Below are 24,194 nucleotides of genomic sequence, written 5' to 3'. Positions count from 1 at the left end.
GGGGTCTCTAGGTAAGACCGAGGCTTCAATTTGGCTGACATTACCCGTGACCGGGAATTTAACCTCGGCCGTCTGGAAGCGCAGTGTGCCAACCATGGCACTTCCACTCCCTACATACACACACACACTCATCCTGGCCATGGCAAAATTAAGTTGTCATCCGAGTCTCAATGGCAAGTCCTCCCCCACACCACCCAATGCAGTATGGGGTAGAGGGGGGGGGGGTAGAGGGGGGGGTAGAGGGGGGGTAGAGGAGGGGGTGCCCACCTGCCTCCCAGCCCCTGCACCGAGAGCGCTCAACTGCCGAGGCCACAGAAGCGCTCCACGAGATTCGGCGATTACGAAACATGCGGCGCCTCGGACTCGTTAATCCTCGCTCGGCGCTCGTTGCTCTCGGCTGGAGGCCACCGCTCGTTTAGGGGCGCCCTGCAGCGCCGGGGCTTATGCCTCCGCGACGAATCTCAAAAACAAGGGTCCAAAACAAATCACGCGCCTGCACGCCCACGCATCGCAGTCAATTTCTGCGTAGTCGTAATATGAAATTCGCCCATCAGAGCAGCGGTCGCCCAATCCTCCGAGATTGACACAATTTACTCCGCCGCCCGTACCCTACGCGGACGGTACGAGGCGCGGACGGTACGAGGCGCGGCCGCGCACATCAACGACGCGGACGCTCTGCAGCACCACTCTGGGGCGCGGCGGCGTAGCCATGAACGCAACGAGCTACAAAACCAGCCACCCGAGTTAAATTCCCACTTGTGAACAATAACGGCGACAAATATTTGAACCCGTCTTGGGTCTCTCCTAGGTTGACTCGGCCTCAAATGAGTACCTGGTGCGGGCATGGTGCTGGCCACCCACCCCCTCAATTGGCATGACGGCTATCATAGACGCTACTCGTAAACAGCACTTGCCCCAACAGCCTTTTAAAGGCTATACGGGGGATGTTTGATTTTGCTGTGCGGCTCTGCCCTGCGTTTCCGTGCCACCACGTGCTGTTTGTTTGGCGTGCGGTGGCCGGCGCGATCCTGGCATGGCACTCCAACACGCCCCTCGCAGCGATCGTTTTCCCCGCTCATGAAACTCACGATGCGCCGAACGGCGTGGAGGTCTCAAATGTTTCTGAAAGTTGCGAAGGTGGCGCGGGAGGGAAGGGGAGTGAAGGGGAGGGGAGGGGAAGGGAGGGGAGGGACCTTGACATCCTCCAGGGTGGCACTCCCTGCGCATGAACAAGAGAGCAAGCGAGAGAGCAAGTGAGAGAGCAAGCGAGAGAGTAAGAGAGAGTAAGGGAGAGAGCGCGAGTGAGGACACCGCCGTTATGATCGATGCACGCGTTAAAATGAGCCCAGAGCCCTTGTTTTTAACTGAAGGGTAATTATCATTTCAATTATCTGTGTTGGCTCAGTATCATTTTTATTTCTGTCGAAGAGATTATATTTTGTCAATTCTCATTCCACTCATGAACATCTCAGGAGCGGGAGAGTCAAATTAAAAATAAAATCGAAATAAGTTTTCAACTCGAATTTGCATTCGGCAGCACTCGCCACCCACTTAAAGTCCTGGGCACGTGGTGGAAATTCCACATTCCTACGGCGAGGAGAAAGCCACTCCATGTGACGACCCACAGTAGTTGGCTTCACACAAGGCGGTACCTATTTTATCACCCCCTGCACGGTGGTGATGAGCCGAGAAGGCCGGGCCGGTTAATTCCTTGGCTTTGCGAGAGCTGGCACCATATCCTCATCCTTCAGTGGTCGTCAGCAGCACCCCACCACCAAGGCCATCGTCGCTGCTGCTGCCGGGGACACCCAATCCGTCTCTCGGCGTCCTCTCGGGCAGCTGCTGCCCATTGCCCCGACGCCCACGTTCAATCTGAACGGTTCGATTCACAAGCGTGCCAATTTGATTTACTATTTCATTATCCGCCCGCTAATTGGGTTGATTTGCTAACGTTGCCCGGGTTTGGCGAGCGGCGTGATTATTCGTGGTCGTTGTTTGGCTTCCGTAAAATTTGGGAAAAATCCGTCTGCGAAAAATGCAAAACGTAAATCCACGGCCGAGGGATTACGAGGCCACGTGCACACGCGTGCTCAAGCAGGTGCGTGCACACACAGACAAAGGTCGCCCGTGCAGCCTTTACAGGCTGTTGCGGAAAGTGCTATTAGCGAGTAGCACCTATTAAAGGCTGGTACGGCACTTCAGGGGGTGTGTGGCAAGCACCAGGCACGGCCGCCTTTGTCTCCAAAGTGTCGATGTTTATATATCGCACCAGGTGCTCATTTGAGGTCGAGTGGTTAGCGCACCATTGCACCACCACTCCGCACGCGCGCACACACACACACTTACACGCAGATTTGTTTATTTTCTTTAAACATGCTCTGTGGACTTTTCAATATCACGTTTATAAGATGGTGCCGATGACATTTGGAAAAACACGAAGCTATTTCGCGACACGTTACGCGATGTCGACGTGCTGCGCCGTCTGCGATTCGCACACTCGGGGGTGGGGGGTGGTTGGTGGGGAGGTTGGTGGGGGGGTTGGTGGGGGAGGGTGGGGGGGAGAGTGGGGGGAGGGTGGGGGGTGGTGGGGCGGGAGGGGCGGTGGGGGGTGATCGCGCCCACGACGTGGAGACTGCGGCGACGACGCCGTTCATCTGATCGAGGATTTGATCAAGCGGTGAAAGTGAAATGTATTAAACGCGGAGTGTATTTGGGAACCTTGAGATAATATCGCGGTGTTCTTATTGTTCCGCTATTGCCTTAGCGACCAATAAATTACATAAACACCTCACACAAATACAAAGATCCACCGTATAGCCTTAACGGACTGTTGGGGCAAGTGCTGTTAGCGAGCACCTCCGAAGGCCGTCACGGCACACGAGGGGGTGGCGGGTGGCCAGCACCACACCCGGCCGCCTTTGTCTCCCCAGTAACGCGTTCAGAGACAGGTTCAAATCATTGTCACTGATGTTGGCCGTGAGGAGGATTCGAACTCGGGTCGCCGGATTCGTAACGCAGCACGCTAACCGCTACCCTGCCACTCCCAACACACACACTCACGCGCACACACGCATGCACCCAGACGCACACACACTCACACGCACACTCACACGCTCACACACTCACACATGCTCACACACTCACACGCTCACTGACACGCGCACACACTCACACGCATTAACACTAACACGCGCACACGCGCACACACGCTCACACGCTCACACGCACACACGCTCACACGCACACACACTCACACACTCTCACGCACACACGCTCACACGCACTCGCACACACACTCACACACACACTCACACGCTCATACGCACACACACTCACACGCACACACACTCACACACTCACACGCTCACTGACACGCACACACACTCACACGCATTAACACTAACACGCGCACACGCGCACACACGCTCACACGCACACACGCTCACACGCACACACACTCACACACTCTCACGCACACACGCTCACACGCACTCGCACACACACTCACACACACACTCACACGCTCATACGCACACACACTCACAAACACTCACGCACACACTTGCACACACACACGCACTCACTCATGCGCACACACTCTCACACACTCACACACACTCACTCTCACACGCACACACACACACACTCACATGCACACACTCATGCGCACACACTCTCACACACTCGCACACACACACGCACACACACACTCACACACACGCACACACACTCACGCACTCACTCATGCGCACATAAAACTCGCGCGGGGCATTATTTACGGGCGATCACAATGCGGGGAAGTAAATACGGCGAGAGTGGGGGGGGGGTTTATGGCGAAGAGAGGGCTCGTAGCAGCTGCATCAGCAACTGTGATGAGGTGCGGGCGAGTGAGACGAGGTGAGGACGAGTGAGACGAGGTGAGGACGAGCGGGCGAGTGGGAGCGTGAAGCGAGGTGACGTCAGGAGGGGTGAGTGCGAGGTGGTGAGTGCGATGGTGCGAGCGTCACCAGGTGAGATGGTGCGTGGTGAGTACCTGGTGCGGTGTGTAAACATCGTCACTAGGGAGACAAAGGCGGCCGGGCATGGTGTTGCCCACCCACCCCCTCGTGTGCCGTACCGGCCTTCATAGGTGCTACTCGCTAACGGCACTTGCCCCAACAGTCTGTTGAGGCTACACGGGGGATCTTTGTCTTTGTCGCGAGGAGGCGAGTGGGTCAAGAGATGCGATGGGGATTGCGCAACGGAGTCGAGGGGGGCCGTGGCGAGGTCACGGGGGCTGCTGCCGCCTGCGACGAGGTGAGGGGACGAGCGGCCAGGTGACGAGGTGTTGCTAGGGGTGACGAGGTGTCGCTAGGGGTGACGAGGTGTCGCTAGGGGTGACGAGGTGTTGCTGGGGGTGGCGAGGTGTTGCTAGGGGTGACGAGGTGTTGCTAGGGGTGACGAGGTGTTGCTAGGGGTGACGAGGTGTTGGTGGGCGTGACGAGGTGTTGCTAGGGGTGACGAGGTGTCGCTAGGGGTGACGAGGTGTCGCTAGGGGTGACGAGGTGTCGCTGGGGGTGGCGAAGTGTTGCTAGGGGTGACGAGGTGTTGCTAGGGGTGACGAGGTGTTGCTAGGGGTTACGAGGTGTTGGTGGGCGTGACGAGGTGTTGCTAGGGGTGACGAGGTGTCGCTAGGGGTGACGAGGTGTCGCTAGGGGTGACGAGGTGTTGCTGGGGGTGGCGAGGTGTTGCTAGGGGTGATGAGGTGTTGCTAGGGGTGACGAGGTGTTGGTGCGCGTGACGAGGTGTTGCTAGGGGTGACGAGGTGTTGCTAGGGGTGACGAGGTGTCGCTAGGGGTGACGAGGTGTCGCTAGGGGTGACGAGGTGTTGCTAGGGGTGACGAGGTGTCGCTAGGGGTGACGAGGTGTCGCTAGGGGTGACGAGGTGTCGCTAGGGGTGACGAGGTGTTGCTGGGGGTGACGAGGTGTTGGTGGGCGTGACGAGGTGTTGCTAGGGGTGACGAGGTGTTGGTGGGCGTGACGAGGTGTTGCTAGGGGTGACGAGGTGTTGCTATGGGGGATGAGGTGTTGCTAGGGGTGACGAGGTGTTGCTAGGGGTGCCGCCGCTCACACGAGGCCGACCTCGTCTCGGAGTCAACGACAAACGAATTGCGGTCACCGGGGAAATGGCGAGGGAGGAAATAAACAACGAACACAAACAAACACAGGAAATAAAAACAAACACAAACAATAAATAAACACGCAAGCATCGTATAATATGAAAAATAATAGCGGCGAGTGGAATGAAGACATGGCGAGGGGAACGAGAAGAGGAGGGAGGAGGGGAGTGAGAAAGGGAACGAGGAGGGGATGGGAGGGCCAGGGAGTGAGGAGGGGAGTGAGGAGGGGAGTGAGGAGGGGATGGGAGGGCCAGGGAGTGAGGAGGGGAGTGAGGAGGGGATGGGAGGGAGTGAGGAGGGGAGGGCCGTGTTACTCCAAAACCTGATTTACCGCTCCGCTGAGTCAACCCCCGCTAACCACCCAACCGCATCCACCAACACCCTCCCACACAACCACAAACACCCTCCCACACAACCACAACCACACCCACTAACACCCTCCCACACAACCACAACCACACCCACTAACACCCTCCCACACAACCACAACCACACCCACTAACACCCTCCCACACAACCACAACCACAAACACCCTCCCACACAACCACACCCTCCCACACAACCACAACCACACCCACTAACACCCTCCCACACAACCACAACCACACCCACTAACACCCTCCCACACAACCACAACCACAAACACCCTCCCACACAACCACACCCTCCCACACAACCACAACCACACCCACTAACACCCTCCCACACAACCACAACCACACCCACTAACACCCTCCCACACAACCACAACCACAAACACCCTCCCACACAACCACACCCTCCCACACAACCACAACCACACCCACTAACACCCTCCCACACAACCACAACCACACCCACTAACACCCTCCCACACAACCACAAACACCCTCCCACACAACCACAACCACACCCACTAACACCCTCCCACACAACCACAACCACACCCACTAACACCCTCCCACACAACCACAACCACAAACACCCTCCCACACAACCACACCCTCCCACACAACCACAACCACACCCACTAACACCCTCCCACACAACCACAACCACACCCACTAACACCCTCCCACACAACCACAACCACAAACACCCTCCCACACAACCACACCCTCCCACACAACCACAACCACACCCACTAACACCCTCCCACACAACCACAACCACACCCACTAACACCCTCCCACACAACCACAACCACAAACACCCTCCCACACAACCACACCCTCCCACACAACCACAACCACACCCACTAACACCCTCCCACACAACCACAACCACACCCACTAACACCCTCCCACACAACCACAACCACACCCACTAACACCCTCCCACACAACCACAACCACACCCACTAACACCCTCCCACACAACCACAACCACAAACACCCTCCCACACAACCACACCCTCCCACACAACCACAACCACACCCACTAACACCCTCCCACACAACCACAACCACACCCACTAACACCCTCCCACACAACCACAACCACACCCACTAACACCCTCCCACACAACCACAACCACAAACACCCTCCCACACAACCACACCCTCCCACACAACCACACCCACAAACACCCTCCCACACAACCACACCCTCCCACACAACCACACCCACAAACACCCTCCCACACAACCACAACCACACCCACTAACACCCTCCCACACAACCACAACCACACCCACTAACACCCTCCCACACAACCACACCCACCAACACCCTCCCACACAACCACACCCACCAACACAACCACACCCACCAACACCCTCCCACACAACCACAACCACACCCACTAACACCCTCCCACACAACCACAACCACACCCACCAACACAATCCCACACAACCACACCCACCAACACCCTCCCACACAACCACAACCACACCCACCAACACCCTCCGACACAACCACAACGACACCCACCAACACCCTCCCACACAACCACACCCACCAACACCATCCCACACAACCACAACCACACCCACTAACACCCTCCCACACAACCACAACCACACCCACTAACACCCTCCCACACAACCACAACCACACCCACTAACACCCTCCCACACAACCACAACCACAAACACCCTCCCACACAACCACACCCTCCCACACAACCACACCCACAAACACCCTCCCACACAACCACACCCTCCCACACAACCACACCCACAAACACCCTCCCACACAACCACAACCACACCCACTAACACCCTCCCACACAACCACAACCACACCCACTAACACCCTCCCACACAACCACACCCACCAACACCCTCCCACACAACCACACCCACCAACACAACCACACCCACCAACACCCTCCCACACAACCACAACCACACCCACTAACACCCTCCCACACAACCACAACCACACCCACCAACACAATCCCACACAACCACACCCACCAACACCCTCCCACACAACCACAACCACACCCACCAACACCCTCCGACACAACCACAACGACACCCACCAACACCCTCCCACACAACCACACCCACCAACACCATCCCACACAACCACACCCACCAACACCCTCCCACACAACCACAACCACACCCACCAACACCCTCCGACACAACCACAACCACACCCACCAACACCCTCCCACACAACCACAGCCACCAACACCATCTCACACAACCACACCCACCAACACAACCACACCCACCAAGACCATCCCACACAACCACACCCACCAACACCCTCCCACACAACCACACCCACCAACACCCTCCCACACAACCACACCCACCAACACCCTCCCACACAGCCACACCCTCGCACACCCACCCACACAACCACACCCACCAACAGCCTCCCACACAACCACACCCACCAACACCCACTCACACAACCACACCCTCCCACACCCTCCCACACAGCCACATCTAGCAGCTCGCACTGTGTGAATCGTTACGCTGCAGATCCGTGGGAGATTGCTGCGGTTTTACGAGGCCTCAATCCAGCAGTGGATTGATCCTGATGGCGATGATGGCCGCTGTTGCTGTAGGTACACAGAGGTGAGTGGGGCCCTCTCGACAGAGACTGGTGACACTGGGTGATGGTTGAGCCGATGTCCTCCTCACTCCCACGTGGTCTCACCCTCTCCTCCCCCCTCCTCTCTCTCCCGCCCACTCTCTCATTGCTTCCACACCCCAGGTTCACACGGCAGGTGCGCGTATTCACGGCCGACAGAAGTAATTTCACCCCTGCTCATACGCACGCACGCCTCCCTCCACACAAACACACACAAGGCAAAGATCCCCCATGGAGCCTTGACTAACATTTGGGGCAAGTGCTGTTAGCGAGCAGCACCTATGAAGGCCAGAACCACGCCCGGCCGCCTTTGTCTCCCGAGTGGCGATGTTTACACACCGCACCCCTCACCACCCCTCACCACCCCTCACCACCCCTCACCACCCCTCCGGGGTCAGATACACGGCCGCCACGTGTGTGTGTGTGAAGCTGGCAGTGTCTGTTTCACGTATACACCGGCCACTGCCATAGGAATGTGGAATTTCCACCGCTGGCTCAGGGCCACGGAAAGGAGATGGGAGCATTGGCCCGCTCGAGTTGACCCCCGCATTGTTCCGAGTTGATGAAGCACGACGAATCACGCTTGCAATTTGCCAAAAATCCCAACACAGAGCGCTCCTGAACACGAGACGTGAGACTCAGCGTCCTAAAAAATACGCTGAGCCAGACGCTTCACCTGGTATCGATCTCAGTCAGTTTACTCTCACATGGTGATAATCTATCAACATCATGACAACGAGTGATGATTATGCCATGATGATGGTCGTGGTGGTGGGGATGATGACCATGAAATCAACGATACTTGATTCTCAGTAACTGATGATGATGACAATAATGATGATGATGCTCATGATTACAATTAAACTGAATTCATGATAATAGTTAACTGATGGTGAATGCAAAGGTGACAATTATTGTGGTGACGAGAGTGATAACGGTGATCAATATTGATCTTCATCCATTACGGTGACGATGAATAACCGACAGTGTGGATTGTAACGATGGTGATAACGGCGTTGACGGCGTCACACAATTTGACAAATCTCTCTGGGCGGTGGTAAGCATCCAGCATCTCACCGCACCGCATCGGAGCGGACCACTCAAGCAACTGCTACTTCTGCATGGTGGACCCTTCCAAACGTCGGACTGGCAAGAATGCACCTGCTATCACGTATCCGGACCTTCCTTCATCCATCCATCCATCGCCCCGGTGCCACACTGCCATGAGCTCCCCGTACCCACTCCTCTGGAAGGAGAGAGCAGCTGCCTTTAGAAAAGAGCGGCAAGTCAGAGAGCGAGGAAGACGTAGATGCAGATGGAAATTTCAGAGGTGGAGCTGAGGAGAGAAACCCATACTGCCCCAAGCACAAAGACCTCAACGACTTGATCAGACATCTTGGTCTCACCAAGTCCAATGCCGAGCTTTTGACGTCGAGGCTCAAGCAGTGGAACTTGTTGGATGAAAGTGTGCAAGTCGCAGATCAGAGAAAGCGTCACCAACCTTTTTGCAGCTTCTTCACCCATCAAGATGGGCTCTGCTTCTGCCACAATGCGACCAGTCTGTTCGAGGCAATCAGAATCGCCTGTGACCAGAAAGAGTGACACCTCTTCATTGACAGCTCATCCAGGAGCCTCAAAGCCGTGCTGCTCCATAATGGTAACAAGTACCCATCTCTTCCCCTGGCTCACTCGGTGCACCTCAAAGAGGATTACAACAACATCAATACCTTGCTGGACACCTTGAAGTATGATGAGTACGGCTAGGAGGGCATCGGAGACTTCAAAATGGTGGCATTCCTGATGGGTCTCCAAGGCGGTTTTACCAAGTTTCCCTGCTATCTTTGCCTCTGGGACAGTAGGGACACCAAGGCACACTACCACAGGCGGGACTGGCCACAGCGGATCGAGTTCTCTGTGGGGAGGAACAACGTCAAGTGGGAGCCACTGGTGGACCCCTGGAAGGTGCTGATGCCACCACTGCACATCAAATTGGGCCTTATGAAACAATTTGTCAGAGCTGTAGATAAGGGGTCGCCAGCCTTCAAGTACCTTCAAGACTTCTTCCCGAAGCTGTCTGAAGCAAAGGTCAAAGCCGGTGTCTTCGTTGGACCACAGATAAAGAAGATCCTGGAGTGCAATGAATTCCCCAAGAAGCTCACTAGTAAGGAGAAAGCGGCTTGGAACAGCTTTGTCGCAGTGGTTCGTGGCTTCCTGGGCAATCACAAGGCCGAAACTACATAGAGCTGGTTGAGACTCTGGTGAAGAACTACGGCACAATGGGCTGTAGGATGTCCCTCAAAGTCCATATCCTTGATGCTCATCTTGATAAATTCAAGGAGAACATGGGAGCGTACTCGGAAGAGCAAGGCGAGCGCTTCCACCAGGATATACTGGACTTTGAACGCCACTGCCAAGGACAGTACAACGAGAACATGATGGGAGACGACATTTGGCGGCTGATTTGTGAAAGTAATTTACAGTATAATCATACATCTCGAAAAACCACTCATTTCTACTAATTATTTCGTAGTAATTTTTTATTACTTTAGTATAAATACAAGTTAATTTTGATTCATGTTTTTTTTCTGACTTTAGGTGAACGAAAAGACACAAAGTCGCCCGTTTTCTCATGGAAAATAGGTAAATTTCAAAATATTACTGTCCTGGTCACAGAAGCAAAGTTTGTGGGGAATAATAGCCATTTTCTATACTTTTTCGGCATAAGCAATGACGAAATAACACTTAGTACCCAGGAAGAAAAACTGTGTTGCATAGTGTAATTTTATCACCGTGAGCGAATGGGGATCAAACTCGGGTGCCGGGTTCGTAGCGCAGCGCGCTCTCCGCTACACTGCACGGACTCTCGCGCCCAAGCGCTCGCCCGGCCGGGCCGATTCACGCCGTAAACATCTCCAGCGATGAAGAGCGGCGGCCCAAAGTGGCTTTCAGCAGGAGAACCACACAAAGGGGAGAGGATGGCAACCGTTTGGAAGCAGACGAGACGGCTTTTTGTCGCGAGCACTCTCAGGACTCTCCCCTCTCTCTCTCGCTCTCTCTGCCTCCTCTTTCCTCTCGAGTAACGGGAATTGTAATGAAGTTTTTTTCTCTCACGGCGATCGTCATTTGTCCACGCGTTGCGCGCCGCGATAACACCGCAGCTCGGGCTGCGGGAGAGAAAATAAAACCCATCTCGAAATGAGAACTGTCACTGCACTTTGTTAGACGTGAAACTGTAAATGGAAATAAAATGGTGTGACGTTAATAACAGGTTATTATGTCTTGTCTTTCCTTATTACGCTGGCATTTATTTACGTGTTTACTCGTGCACTCATTTCTGAAAAATTGTACGAAAAATAATCGGCATCGAGGCAGGGAGACGCGGGGAGACAGAGAATACGAGGCAGGGAGACACGGGGAGACAGAGAATACGAGGCGGGGAGACGCGGGGAGACAGAGAATACGAGGCGGGGAGACGCGGGGAGACAGAGAATACGAGGCAGGGAGACACGGGGAGACAGAGAATACGAGGCGGGGAGACGCGGGGAGACAGAGAATACGAGGCGGAGAGACGCGGGGAGACAGAGAATACGAGGCAGGGAGACACGGGGAGACAGAAAATACGAGGCAGGGAGACACGGGGAGACAGATAATACGAGGCAGGGAGACACGGGGAGACAGAGAATACGAGGCGGGGAGACACGGGGAGACAGAGAATACGAGGCGGGGAGACGCAGAGACGGCTCGACAAACGGCGACACGGATAGGGACATAATATGAGATGGGGATGCAGACCAGGAGACTTGGAGACAGAGACAAACAGAGACAGACGAGGAGACAGACAGAAACATGGAATGGAGACACCACTGTGAGAGTCCACCTGCCTTTAAATCATAGCACTGCACTGACATGTCCACCAAGTAAGAGTGGTTCCTGATGCAATTGGGCATTGAGGGTCCTGAACCATGGAGACTCGAGGACATCCCGGGGACATCCACTGTGGCAGCTTCTGCAGGAACTGCAGGAACCCAATTAATTAAAAATCAGCCGGCACGTGGAGTAAAACGTCGGACATCGCGCCGAACAACATGCGTCACGACCCGAAAACAGAGCGCAGAGAGCTCTGGAGAAGCCCGCACTGAACGGCAGGGCAAGAAGCCAGCGAGAAGAGTGGCCGGTGAAAGCTGGAGCAACGTGCAGACACCACATAGATATGAACGTTGTCACCCTCTCGCGGAGGTAAGAAAAGGGAGGGGTCAATGTTGGTACACGAACTCCAAGCAACACTGTCCGCAGCTGGCCAGACGAGCGAGCGGGTGGGCGAGCGGCTGGGCGAGCAGGTGGATAAGCGGGCGGGTGGGTGCGCGAGTGAGTGGATGAATGAGTGGGTGAGCGAGTGAGTGGATGAGTGAGTGGGTGAGCAAGCGAGTGGGCGAGCGGCCAAGTGAGCGAGCGGGTGGGCGGACAAGCGGTTGGGTGAGCGAGCAAGCGGGAAGGATGGAGGGAGGCAGGCAGATATAATAACAACAACAACAACAAAAACCACTATAGCAGTGATGGATGCACAACCTCGGCAATCTCGCACAGCCCTGAAATTTCCTGACTCTATTTGGGCCCCCGCCGCCCCCGACCCCGCCACCTTTTGCCTGCTCTCTGCCACGCGACGGAAAATAAAATCTGCCGCAAATTCGAGGGGCCGCACGCAGCGATTTGCGACGCGTCGCTCGGGAGCCAGCGGCGATCCCCGGCGCGTCCATCTCACCTCATTCCCACTCGCGCGCCCAACAACAACGACAACAACAAGAGTGACAGAGGCCCCGGAAATCACGGTGCGATGGCCCCTGTGCCCCTGTGCTCACAAGGTTTGTGGACGAGCTCCGAGGAGGTGTATGGTGTCTCACCGCCCATGTCTTTTTTTAACATCCACCAGGACAACAAATTCATTCCTCAGGGGTGAGGAGAGCTGCACCCTCCCTCCCTCCCTTGATCGCATCATCGCGGCCCGCATCATCGCGGCGGCCAGCGCGGCTTGCCTCCTCCTCCCCCCCCTGCTCCCCACCCCAACCATCGCACTCCCGTCTCTCTCCTCCAGGAAAATTATTATCGCCGTGAATTTGTTCCAATAATAAAAAAAAGAAAGCGTGCCGCGCTCGCAGACCCCACGCTCTACACGACAATCACCTTCCAGCAATCTCGCCATGGAACTTTGGGCCGCTCGCAAATACGCGAGGGGCTCTCCTAATGCCATTATTTCCGCAGTGTGTGGGCTTATGGAAAAAAACAATTTGCCCGGGACCCGGCCCAACGCAGCACATGGCAATTTGACGGGAAAATAAGCGAGCACGCGGGGAGGCTTTGGGCCACCACCACCACCAGCACCGCCAGCACCACCAATACTGCCAGCACCACCAATACTGCCAGCACCACCAGCACCGCCACCAGCACCACCAATACTGCCAGCACCGCCACCAGCACCACCACCAGCACCACCAATACTGCCAGCACCGCCACCAGCACCACCAATACTGCCAGCACCACCACCAGCACCACCAATACTGCTAGCACCACCAGCACTGCCACCAGCACTGCCAGCACCGCCACCAGCACCACGACCAGCACCACCACCAGCACCACGACCAGCACCACCACCAGCACCACCAATACTGCCAGCACCGCCACCAGCACCACCGGCACTGCACCCAGCACCGCTACCAGCACCACGGGCACCGCTAGTACCACCACCAGCACCGCCCCGCCGCGTGGCTCTGATGGAAGGCGTCTGTACGGCGCTTTCACCATCATCGACTCCGGCGCTGCAGCGGCACCGGCAGCTCACGGCACCGGCGCAGGCTCGGCGGCCTCTCCCTCTCCTCTACTAGCCACTGCCGCCACCGCTATGGCCGAGAGCTGGGGCGGGCGAAATGTGCATTTGGTGTTCGCGCCATTCTTACCGCACATAGACTCACATGGAGACCCATAGACTCTGATAGAGGCCCATAGACTCACATAGAGACCCATAGAGACCCGTAGCCTCATAGAGACCCCCCCCCCCCCCATGCGCAGCTCCTCACTCATCAAGGATCGTGGCCGGCACGTGGCTCTGCTCGGGGAGCGAGCGTGGCTGCTCGCCCCGGCGTGGCCGCACGGCGCCAGCGAGAAGCGAGGAGCTCCCGCGGGGCGCTTCTCAGCCCACGGCAGACGACTCCTAAGTCAGCGACTCGCGGCGACGGCAGCTCGAGACATCACCGATGATGATGATGATGATGACAATGATGGAGACAGAAGGCGTACGATTCTGCTGCTTGCGTAGGTCATTTCGATTGTTCTGCTGCTGCGTAGCTATCCGACGTGTAACCCTGGAGCGAAACGTGGGACATCGTGCTGAACAACAATGGGCAAGCGACGGAGAGCCGTGGTCGTGTCTTGATCGCGATGCGCAGAGAAGCACGGAGAGGTGCACGCTGGGAACTGTGCTGAGAGACAGGAAGAGGACCACGTGGGTCACCACGTGGGTCACCACGTGGAGGATACGCCACTTGGAGGCACGCCGCCACCGCATCGTGAGCTGCGCTTGATAGAGAGCCCAGCGCGCGACTTGCATCGCATCTCGTCTGAACACGTCTAAAAAGGTGCACCCCCAATGGTAGCTGCCCTGCACGGAAATAATGCCACAAGGTGACGAGGTACATGGCTTTCAAGCGGGCATCAGTTCTGCCAAGAGGAGGTGATGATTTTTGCGGTGTGACCTCAATTGAGTAAAAGCATAAACACACACACACATCTTCTTGGTTCTTTCGGTAAAGTCACGTAGAAGGGAAATAATAAAATAATAAAAATAAAACATAATAAAATAATTCTCACGACGTTTCGGCCACAACACAAGCAGCCGTCCTCAGGTGAAGAACAGGTCTGTCGGAAAGACAGCGTCTGAATGGGCACCACCAGGCTTGGCAGCGTATATTTAAGCTGGGTTGGAGGGGGAAGGGGCGCCTTGACAAAGGAATTTGCATATCAAGAGGAATTTAGCATATTTATGATATGGGATTAGTCACTACTTGTGGAATGCGTAGGAGGTGGGGGGGGGGTTCAAAGAATCCCTGCAGTCACGAAAGCTTTAAATCGAAATCACACACACACACTTTCGAGGAAGGGTTTAGCGAGCACCGATGAAGGCCGGTACGGCACGCTAGGGGCTGGGTGGCCAGCAACCACGCCTGACCTCCTGTGTCCCCCAAGTGGCGATGTCTACACACCGCACCAGGTACTCATTTGAGGCTGAGTCGACCTAGGCGAGGAGGCCCAGGACCGGTTCAGATCAGCGTCACTGGTGTTGACCATATGCGGGAATCGAATTCGGGTCGCTGGGTTTCTTGGCGCAGCGCACTAACCGCTACACTACCACTCCCCACACCCAAAGACAGACACACAGCCACACACATATCACACACACAGACAAACACACATGACGCACACAGACACACACATCACGCACAAAGACACACACATCACGCACACAAACACACACATCATACACACAGACAACAACAACAACCGCCATTTGCCACTGAGTGGCGGTGACGTCACCACGGCGTCTGTGCCAGGCCATGTGCACTTAAAGGCCAAATGAAGTGTCGAACGCCTGCTGGCAGGAAGTCACGGGACAGACCCAGGCGCCATGGGTCGACTGACTGAGATGACTGACCCACACACAGACACACACTCAGAGACACACACACACCGCACACAGACACACATCACATGAAGAGAAGGCGTCTAAGAAGGGCGCTGGGACACACACGCCGTAGCGTGCGGGCCTCTGGTGGTGAGTGCGAGCAGCCATGCATCGGTGACAAGCAGCTATCGCTCCAACGCAGGCCAATTTGTCAGATTGACGCACAAATAACTCCAAATCCGCCAGGATTCGTGAAGCCAGTTCCGTCTGTATTGCTTATAACCCCCCCACCGCGTGGTGCTTGTGGGAGAGGAGGAGGGAGGTAGTGAGGGAGGTGGAGGGAGGATCTGGAATCTCTCCCAGACTCACGCCCGCACCGGGAGTCGAACTCGCGCGATGATTGGCAACAGCGCAGCGGCGAGAATCGACGCGATAATTGGTTTTTCGTTCTCCCAGAGCTGTTGATTAACTTCTGTGTCTCACTGAACGGGCAACATGGACACACGCGCCGGCCTGCATGCCTACAGATATATACACAGCGAAGACACGCGTGTGTGTGTGTAAATAAAAGGCAAAGATCCCTTTAAGAGAATGTTAGCGCAATTCCTGTCAGCGAGGGAGTGGGTGGCCAGCACCACGATCAGCCGCCTTTGTCTCCTCAGTGGCGATGTTTAAACACCGCACCAGGTACTAATTTTAGGCCGAGTCGATCTAGGGGAGGGCCAGGAGCGGTTCAGATAATTGTCAACGGGTCGTCGGGTTCGTAGCGCAGCGCTAAATGCAACGCACACGCCGATAAGTGCCGTGGGCACACACGCACACACGCGCAATATGCAAAACGCACATGCCACACACACTCGCAAGCCAACATTTCGCTTCCCACCCACTCGACCTCCACAGCTCCGCTCTCCCTCTCTTCCCTCTTCCCCGCGCTCACTCTCCGCGCTCACTCTCCGTGCTGTAAATTCAGAGGGGAGCAAAGCCCATCAAAAACGAATTAAACGTTGGAACTTTCCCAAACCACATCTGTACATTGTGGTCATCCGATGGGCTACCCGTGGCAGGCTCCCCATCCTCTCGCTTGGCCACGAAAGGTAAAGGCGCGGCCCTGCAAGTGCTCACTCCACCATTGGCGGAAGGGCTCCCCCCCCCCAGGGAGCTTGAGCGAACCCCTCGAGAGGGTGTTTGCTCTCTAACTCGTCCACACTGGCAAAGCCATCTTGAAGGAGGTGGGATGCCCACACTTTACCCCAACGCACGCGACCTGCCGGTCGACTGACTGGGGGTGTGAACCCATTCGTACTGCTGGGACGACAGAGGCGGCGGGTATTTAAGAAGCTAGCACCACCATTTCAAGCTGCCACGTCGGGAGATAGAACCGGTGACTTCTTGCAACTCCAGCGAGCTGACCATCACACCACAGCAGTAGCAGCAGCACCCCACCTCTGCAACCCAATCTACATTCATCCTCATCTCCCTCTTCCTGTCATTATTCTCGCTCATCACGTGGGCTGCACCGTCCTGCTCCCCTCTCCACCCGCGCCCACCCTAGGCCGTCATCTCGAGGTCCGCTCACTCCGCAAGTCCTTCACATCGCGGTTCACTTCTCCGATCCACCTCTTTGTAGACCCTGCCTCTCAATCTCCGCCCTGGCGCTTCCACGTCCATCGCTTTCATCGCCTTCCTTCGCCCCACGTGGTTCCTGCCCTCCTCTCTGTTCTCACGCCGCATGCCCCGAGACCACGTCAACCCACTTCCCTCCAGGGCCCTCCGAGACTCTGCGAGGGCCCGAGATGAGCTCCACTGCTCTCGCCCTCCTCCGTTGCGCCGGAGGCCACCGATCCACGTAGCGTCGCCATGCCACCCACCACACTGTCGGACCGTGGGATACTGCCTTCATTTCCCTTCTCTGGGATTATCCTGCACTCGTGAATTCCCAATTATTGATATCAGCGGCGGCAGCGCCTGATTTTAATTATACTCCGAAGCGAGATACGTGTTATTTTGTTGAGGAACCGATATTAAGGACTGCACGTTTAATCTTACAGCGCTCTACTAATGACCGTTGCATAGGAACCGCCAAACAAAGGCAATGAGTGGAGCCGTCTGCAGACTGTTATCGCACAACAAAGACAAAGATCACCCGTATAACCTGCATAGACTCTTTGGGCAAGTGCTATCAGCGAAAACGAGGCGGTGGAGTGCGGCCAGCAACACGCACGGCCGCCGATGTTGGCACAAAGTAGCAGGTGCTCATTTAAGGCCGAGTCGACCTAGGGGAGGCCCAGGAATGGTTTAGATGTTACTTGCCATCCTCCTCGAGGGGGGTGCTGCCACCCGAATGCGAAGCCTCATTTGTTGGTAAGGAAACGAGCAGCAGCGGTGACTCAATCTCTTATTCCGTGCGCCATCATCAGTAACAGCAGCAGCAGTGGCGGCAAGATTAATGTCATCGTCGTCATCACCATCATCACCACCACCACCACCACCACATATGTCAACATCATCATCAGCAGCACCATCAATGTCAACACCATCATCAGCAGCACCATCAATGATTATCAGCAGAATCATTGCTAATGTTCATAAATAGCCCCCTCGCTGCGAACACGACGATCAATAGCAACGTCACAAACACAGACAGAGGTATCGATGACATTGGCATCATCCTCAGCAGCAGCAGCACTCACGCGGCCTGGTGAAGTCTTTAACGTGCTGTCATTGCGTGATGCTCGCTCAACTTGATGCGTGGTGCACAATAACACGCAAAGACAAAGCTCCCCTAAATAGCTTCAACATACTGTTGGGGCAAGTGCTGTTCGTGAACACCTATGAAGGCCAACACAGCTGACACAGCTGGCCAGCACCACATGCACACATCGCGTGCACGCACCCTCACACACGCGTGAGCGAGACGCACTTAGACAATCGCACCATCTTAACCTTTAATCACAAGTAAACGATCATCCACTTTGTAATCAGTTGCCAAGGCAATCAATTGTGAAGAAGAAAGCTACGGCGAAAAGCGGCGAAGAACTCACGAGGTACCGGCCGAGGCCACGTGGTTCTCTCCCAGGTCCTGGTTCTCTCCTAGAGCCTCCGGGAGTCCCTATGGCCCCAAATGGGGGCCCCGAGGCCTTGCTCGGTTTGCTCGCTCGTGCCGCTACCGCCACTGGCCGTGCGCGCTCCATGCAAAAACACCGACGCATCACGGACGACGACGACGACCCGGGGGGGTGCGGGAGGGGGGTGCGGGAGGGGGGGTGCGGAGGCGGGGGTGGAGACTACGCCGCCGGTTCGCAGGTGATACGGTCATCACCGCCGAGCTACAAAGAACCGCGACGCATCACGGGTGGAAGAAGAGGGGGAGGGCCCTCTCGCGACACCAGGAGAGGGGAGAGCCACAGGTAGATGCGTTGCTTCGAGGCGCTGTCGTCGTTATTGTGAGGAAACGAAGGAATGACCTGGACTCAAAAGATTTGTAATGTCCCGGGGACACTGACAGCTTCCCCAGGACATCAGCTGCCTCCTCAGCAAGGGGATAATCCTGGAAGGGATCGGTTTCATTATTTGACATTGCTCAACCAGGTGACCTGGGGCATTGGTCTGCCAGTAGGGGGCGAGATGCCTGCTCCTGTCTGTGATTCCAATTCAGGAATTTGCGATGTAATTTTGAACGTTGGCAAATGTGGACCCTGGCGTCGGCACACAACGGCCAACTCTTGCCAGTGACGTCACAGTGTCCTTGACGTCCACCGTGAAGCCGATGGGCGCCCAGCGCAGTCACGGTCGATACGCGCCGTGGGGCTAACCGCGGCGGCCACCGGAATTCGAACCATGAAGCTTTGCGACAAGCATCCAAGCAAGGTGGTTTGGGGATGGTTGGGGGTTGGTGGGGGGCAGTGGGAAGCGGGGACGGGGAGGGGGGGGCACCGCGTCGCCCTCACCTGCGCACTTGGTGCGGGCGATGAGGGGGGGCCCGGGGCGGCCGGCGCCGCCCTCTCCGGGCCGCGTGAGCCGCACGCGCACCTCGTAGTGCGTGTCGGGGTCCAGCTGCCACAGCTTGTACGTCGCCGTGTCCACCGGGTGGATCTCCGCCCACGCGCCCTGCGGCATGCGGTACTCCACCTGGGGGACACCAGGTCACGGGGTCACGGGGTCAGAGAGTGCAGTGTAGAGGGGGCAAAGCGAGGTGAAGCGGTGACCGCAGCGGCCGAGCGATGGGTGGCGCAGCTGGTGTGGTGCCGTCCAGCGTGACTCGGTGTTCATCTCTTTATAGGGTAAGAGCTAGTAGGGTTAGGGTCAGGGCTAGAGGGGTTCGGGTCAGGGCTAGAGGGGTTCGGGTCAGGGCTAGAGGGGTTAGGGTCAGGGCTAGTAGAGTTAGGGTTTGGGTCAGAGCTAGTGGGGTTAGGGTCAGGGCTAGTAGAGTTAGGGTCAGGGCTAGTGTCTTGGTGGCTAGTGCGCTTAGGGTTCGGGGTAAGCCTAAAGTGATCTCATATTGCTGCTCAGGATTAGACTGAGGGGTTGTTGCTATTAATGTTGGTGTTAATTGTTTTTTTACCCTTCTATCTGGCAACAAAACTGACACCTTTTTACAAGGAGTCATGTTTGCATAGACCGCAATACCTGCAGTGATAATACAAACAAAAGACATAACTCTGATAATGTGCACTATCCTTGAAGTTGATTGGTCCACACCCGAGACAGCTTGCCTTAAGTCGTGGTTTCAGTGTTGTTGGTGGTGGTAGTGGTGGTAGTGGTGGCAGTGTTGGCGGTGTCTCCGTGCGGTGACCACCTCCTTCACGACGATGGGGCCGTCTCCCAGGATGGAGTTGGCGTTGAGTGCAATCCACAGATATGTCGCTCCCACGCCCAGCAGCTGCGGCGGGGCCACCGGCGCCGGCGGCTCTGCGCGACACGGGAAAGGCGCGCATGAGCGTCGCTCGGCCTCACGCCACGCAGCCCAAACGCGTTCCCCGTGACAGTAAAGTTACACGCAAACCTGCTTACCCACGCACACTTACACACGCTTAGACGCACACTTATGTACAAAAACAAATATCCCCCGTTTAGCCTCAACGGACTGTTGGGGCAAGTGCTGTTAGCGAGCAGCACCTACGAAGGCCGGCACAGCGCACGAGGGGGTAGGTGGACAGCACCACGCCCCTACACACCCCTACACACGCTCTCACTCTGTGTACATTGAGCAATGACTGATAACAGGAGATCCGTTGTTGTTGTTTGCTGGCGGGGGCACCGTGCGTGCGTGCGAGTCAGGGAGCCCGCGCTGCGTACTGCGCGGGTCAATAGCAGCCGCCTAATGAACGCAAAAAACGCTTTCCAATAAATCACAGTGGCGCGGCGAGCGAGCGGCGGCTGCACGCAGAGAGCATCGCCGCACCCGGCAGAGCGCCTCGTTTCCCAAGTGCCTCCACCGCCTCCGCCTCTGTTTCCCCAGATTGTATTTTTTATTTTCATGATAATAAGAAGAACAACAACAAAGAGCAGGGCTGCTGCTGCTGCTGTGGCGTAACGGCTATCAGCGTGCGCCGCACTGGCAATCCAGGGGTCGCCGGTTCGATTTCGTCTCCCGGCACGGCGGTTCAAATAATGGTGCAGCAGGTTTCTAAAATCCGCCCCCCCATCCCCTCCCCCGTGGAGTGGACGTGGAGATGATGGCCCAGGACAGAGTGCGTGGAGAAATCAGAGTAGCAAGGCAGAGCCCGCACGCGTGGGGAACACAGCGGAGAGAACAAAGATTAACCTCGAGTTCACGGTGTTTTACAGAGGGCCTGCTGCTGCTGCTGCCGGGCTGCGATGGTCAGCGCTGGTTCAAAGGAACGGGGAACGCATCTTGAATCCCCCGTCACCCAACGCCCCTCTCCACAGAGCAGTATCCAATGGGATCGCTGCATTCAGTCAATCGGCAGATCGCGTGTGGGTAGGCAACTCCCACATGTTCTTCCGAGTCGTGTGAAAGAGAAGGCCGACAGTACCCCTTGCCCTGCTCTCCAGAGCGCCCTCGAGTGGAGGCCCTTCTGGCGGTTGGGGCATGAGCGAGAAATTGCAGGGCTGTGCCTTTACCTCTCAACGCCAAGCGTACCTAGCATGGTTGGCTATGTACGGTGTGAAATAATTTCAACATATATACATACAACAGTGATGGTAAATGCACGTGGTTCTGTGAATGTAATTTGTATAATTTTCCACGTGGTGAGATTAAGGCAATTACATTTGGCCATTATCGGCAGTGTCCTGCATTGGGATACACGGCCAATTCCTTTTTAACGCATTCCATCCACAGGAGAGATACTGCTGGATGAAGTCATCTACGAAGGGTCGATTTCATCGACACAACCGCCGGGGGGGGGGGGGGGGTGCCCACTCAGAGAGATTCCCTGCTTTGGCTGTCGCTCCGTCGTTAGTCTCGACCGAGACCCGTCGTCCACCGTCAACGCCGCCACACAATCCATTCTCTCTCTCTCTCCTGGCGCTCCGCTCCAACGCTCGCGCCGCGCTTTGCGGGTAAAAGCACCGACGCGGTGACGATAAGCCAGGAGGCCGTTAGTTGCGTTCCTGGAACCGAGCAGAATCAGGGCTTAGCAGGTGCTCATTAATCTGGCTGCCGCTGCCGCTGCCGCCGCCACAAAATCTAATTCGCTGATTTTCTATTCCGCGAAAAAATGTGTGCTCCCTTGCATTGCCGATTCGTTAACCCCTTCAAGCGACTGTTTCTCCCACGCAAACATCTTTATCATCTCTGCCGCAGGGCAGGTCCGTAGCTCAAGCTCCCCCATCCCATCCGATCCCACTAATGTGATCCCACTGATGTCGATGTGATCCCACTGATTTGATCCGGGTCGCGCCTTGCGTTGTTTGGTACAATGGGCCGACATTGCCCTCCGATCGCTACCACCAACTATCACGATCGCGCGTTGGCACGAGACAGCCGGTGGCCCCGCTGCCACGGTGATTAGAGCCAATGGGGCATCTCCGTCCCTCGCTCGCGCGCCCTCAGATGCCACAGCAGCCCTGCGACGAAGCGGGACGGGGCCGTGGGACAGGGATAAGGCTGCGGGATGGGGCAGTGGGACAGGGCCGTGGGACAGGGCCGCGGGATGGGGCTGTGGGACGAGGCTGTGGGACGGGGCCGTGGGACGGGGATCGTGGGACAGGGACGAGGCCGTGGGACAGGGATAAGGCCGCGGGATGGGGATTGTGGGACGAGGCCGTGAGACGGGGATGGTGGGACAGGACATCTGCTCCGGGGCTCTCCGCAGCGATCCCAAGCGAGTGGTTTTGTCAACTCGTGCCGCTCCACTAATGATAACGGTAATGGCCGCTGGCAGCAACTGTGGTGGCGGTGGCCACAATGCGGACCAGAGCCCCCCCCCCTCCACAACCCCCCCAAACCGCCACTACCCCCCGACTGTCAGGATCTATCCGCTGCCGGATGAAGTCCTCTCCCGAGGCCATCGCCATTCTCTCCCTCACAATCGCAGGATTGGCCGTGGTTATGGACCACGTGCCACTTTCAGGAAAACTACTCCCCACACAAGAATACGCACTCACGCACGCGCGTGTAACATAAACAACATCAACCGTCTCTGTGTCCCTGTCATCAGCGAACACGCGATGGGTGCGAGACGTGCAGTGTGGTGTGCCTGGTGTGTGATGCATGGTATGGCTCGTGTGGTGTGACCGGTCGGTATGGTGTAGTGTGCCTGGCATTGGAGCGCGATGAGTCACGTCTACAACGCTGTTTACCAGTTGCAATGTACTTGATTGTGAGAAACAAACACGCCGAGTTGAAAGGACATTCGCGAAATTGCCTCTTAATCTCATTCAAAAGTTGCGCTGAGAATACAAGGACAAGAAATATAAATATATTTTTTTGTGAACACATTTAAACGTTAGAAAGTAAACACAAAAACAGCAACAACTATTTTTTTTTACAACGGCGCAGGCATGTGGCATCTTTACTTTCCAAATGTCAGATGCCAGCCGTAATTATTTCATGAAAGCCGCCTGTAATTGGCTCCCTCCTGAAATGCCAGCGCCGAGCGGGAGCAGGAGGCTGCCGGGGGAGGATAGGGGGCGTTGGCAGATGGGCGCGACTCAACGCAGACCCCCCCCGCCCGCCCGCCCGCGTGCGCCAGCTTCCTCGTATTTACCCGGTGCCACCAGGCGCGCGGGTGTGCGCTTGGTGCGTGCCACGGGCGCCACGGTGCAGCCAGCCGCCGTCTCCCCACCGACCGCTAGACACTAATCCCTTGCATCTCTTCAGACAAATCGCACAACGAGCTGTCCACGCAAAACTACGCGAACT

The 24,194-nt window shown here is 56.3% G+C and overlaps 1 protein-coding gene across 2 annotated transcripts in view; it reads right to left on the bottom strand.

The window, feature by feature from the left end:
- Positions 1 to 24,194, bottom strand: part of LOC144722415 (receptor-type tyrosine-protein phosphatase kappa-like) — a 146,555-nt gene that overhangs the window by 68,027 nt on the left and 54,334 nt on the right. For both annotated transcript variants that reach the window (XM_078600660.1, XM_078600661.1), the window contains exons 7-8: positions 20,661 to 20,773; positions 19,813 to 19,993 (exon numbers count right to left, since the gene is read on the bottom strand). In XM_078600660.1, the coding sequence (XP_078456786.1) occupies positions 19,813 to 19,993; positions 20,661 to 20,773 (294 nt within the window). The remainder of the gene's footprint in view (positions 1 to 19,812; positions 19,994 to 20,660; positions 20,774 to 24,194) is intronic.

This window comes from Lampetra planeri, chromosome 14 (genome assembly GCF_965212315.1).
Source record: "Lampetra planeri chromosome 14, kcLamPlan1.2.h2, whole genome shotgun sequence".
NCBI classification, from domain to species: domain Eukaryota; kingdom Metazoa; phylum Chordata; class Hyperoartia; order Petromyzontiformes; family Petromyzontidae; genus Lampetra; species Lampetra planeri.
The sequence above is the reverse complement of the archived record's forward strand: the minus strand, read 5'-3'. Positions and strand labels throughout refer to the sequence as shown.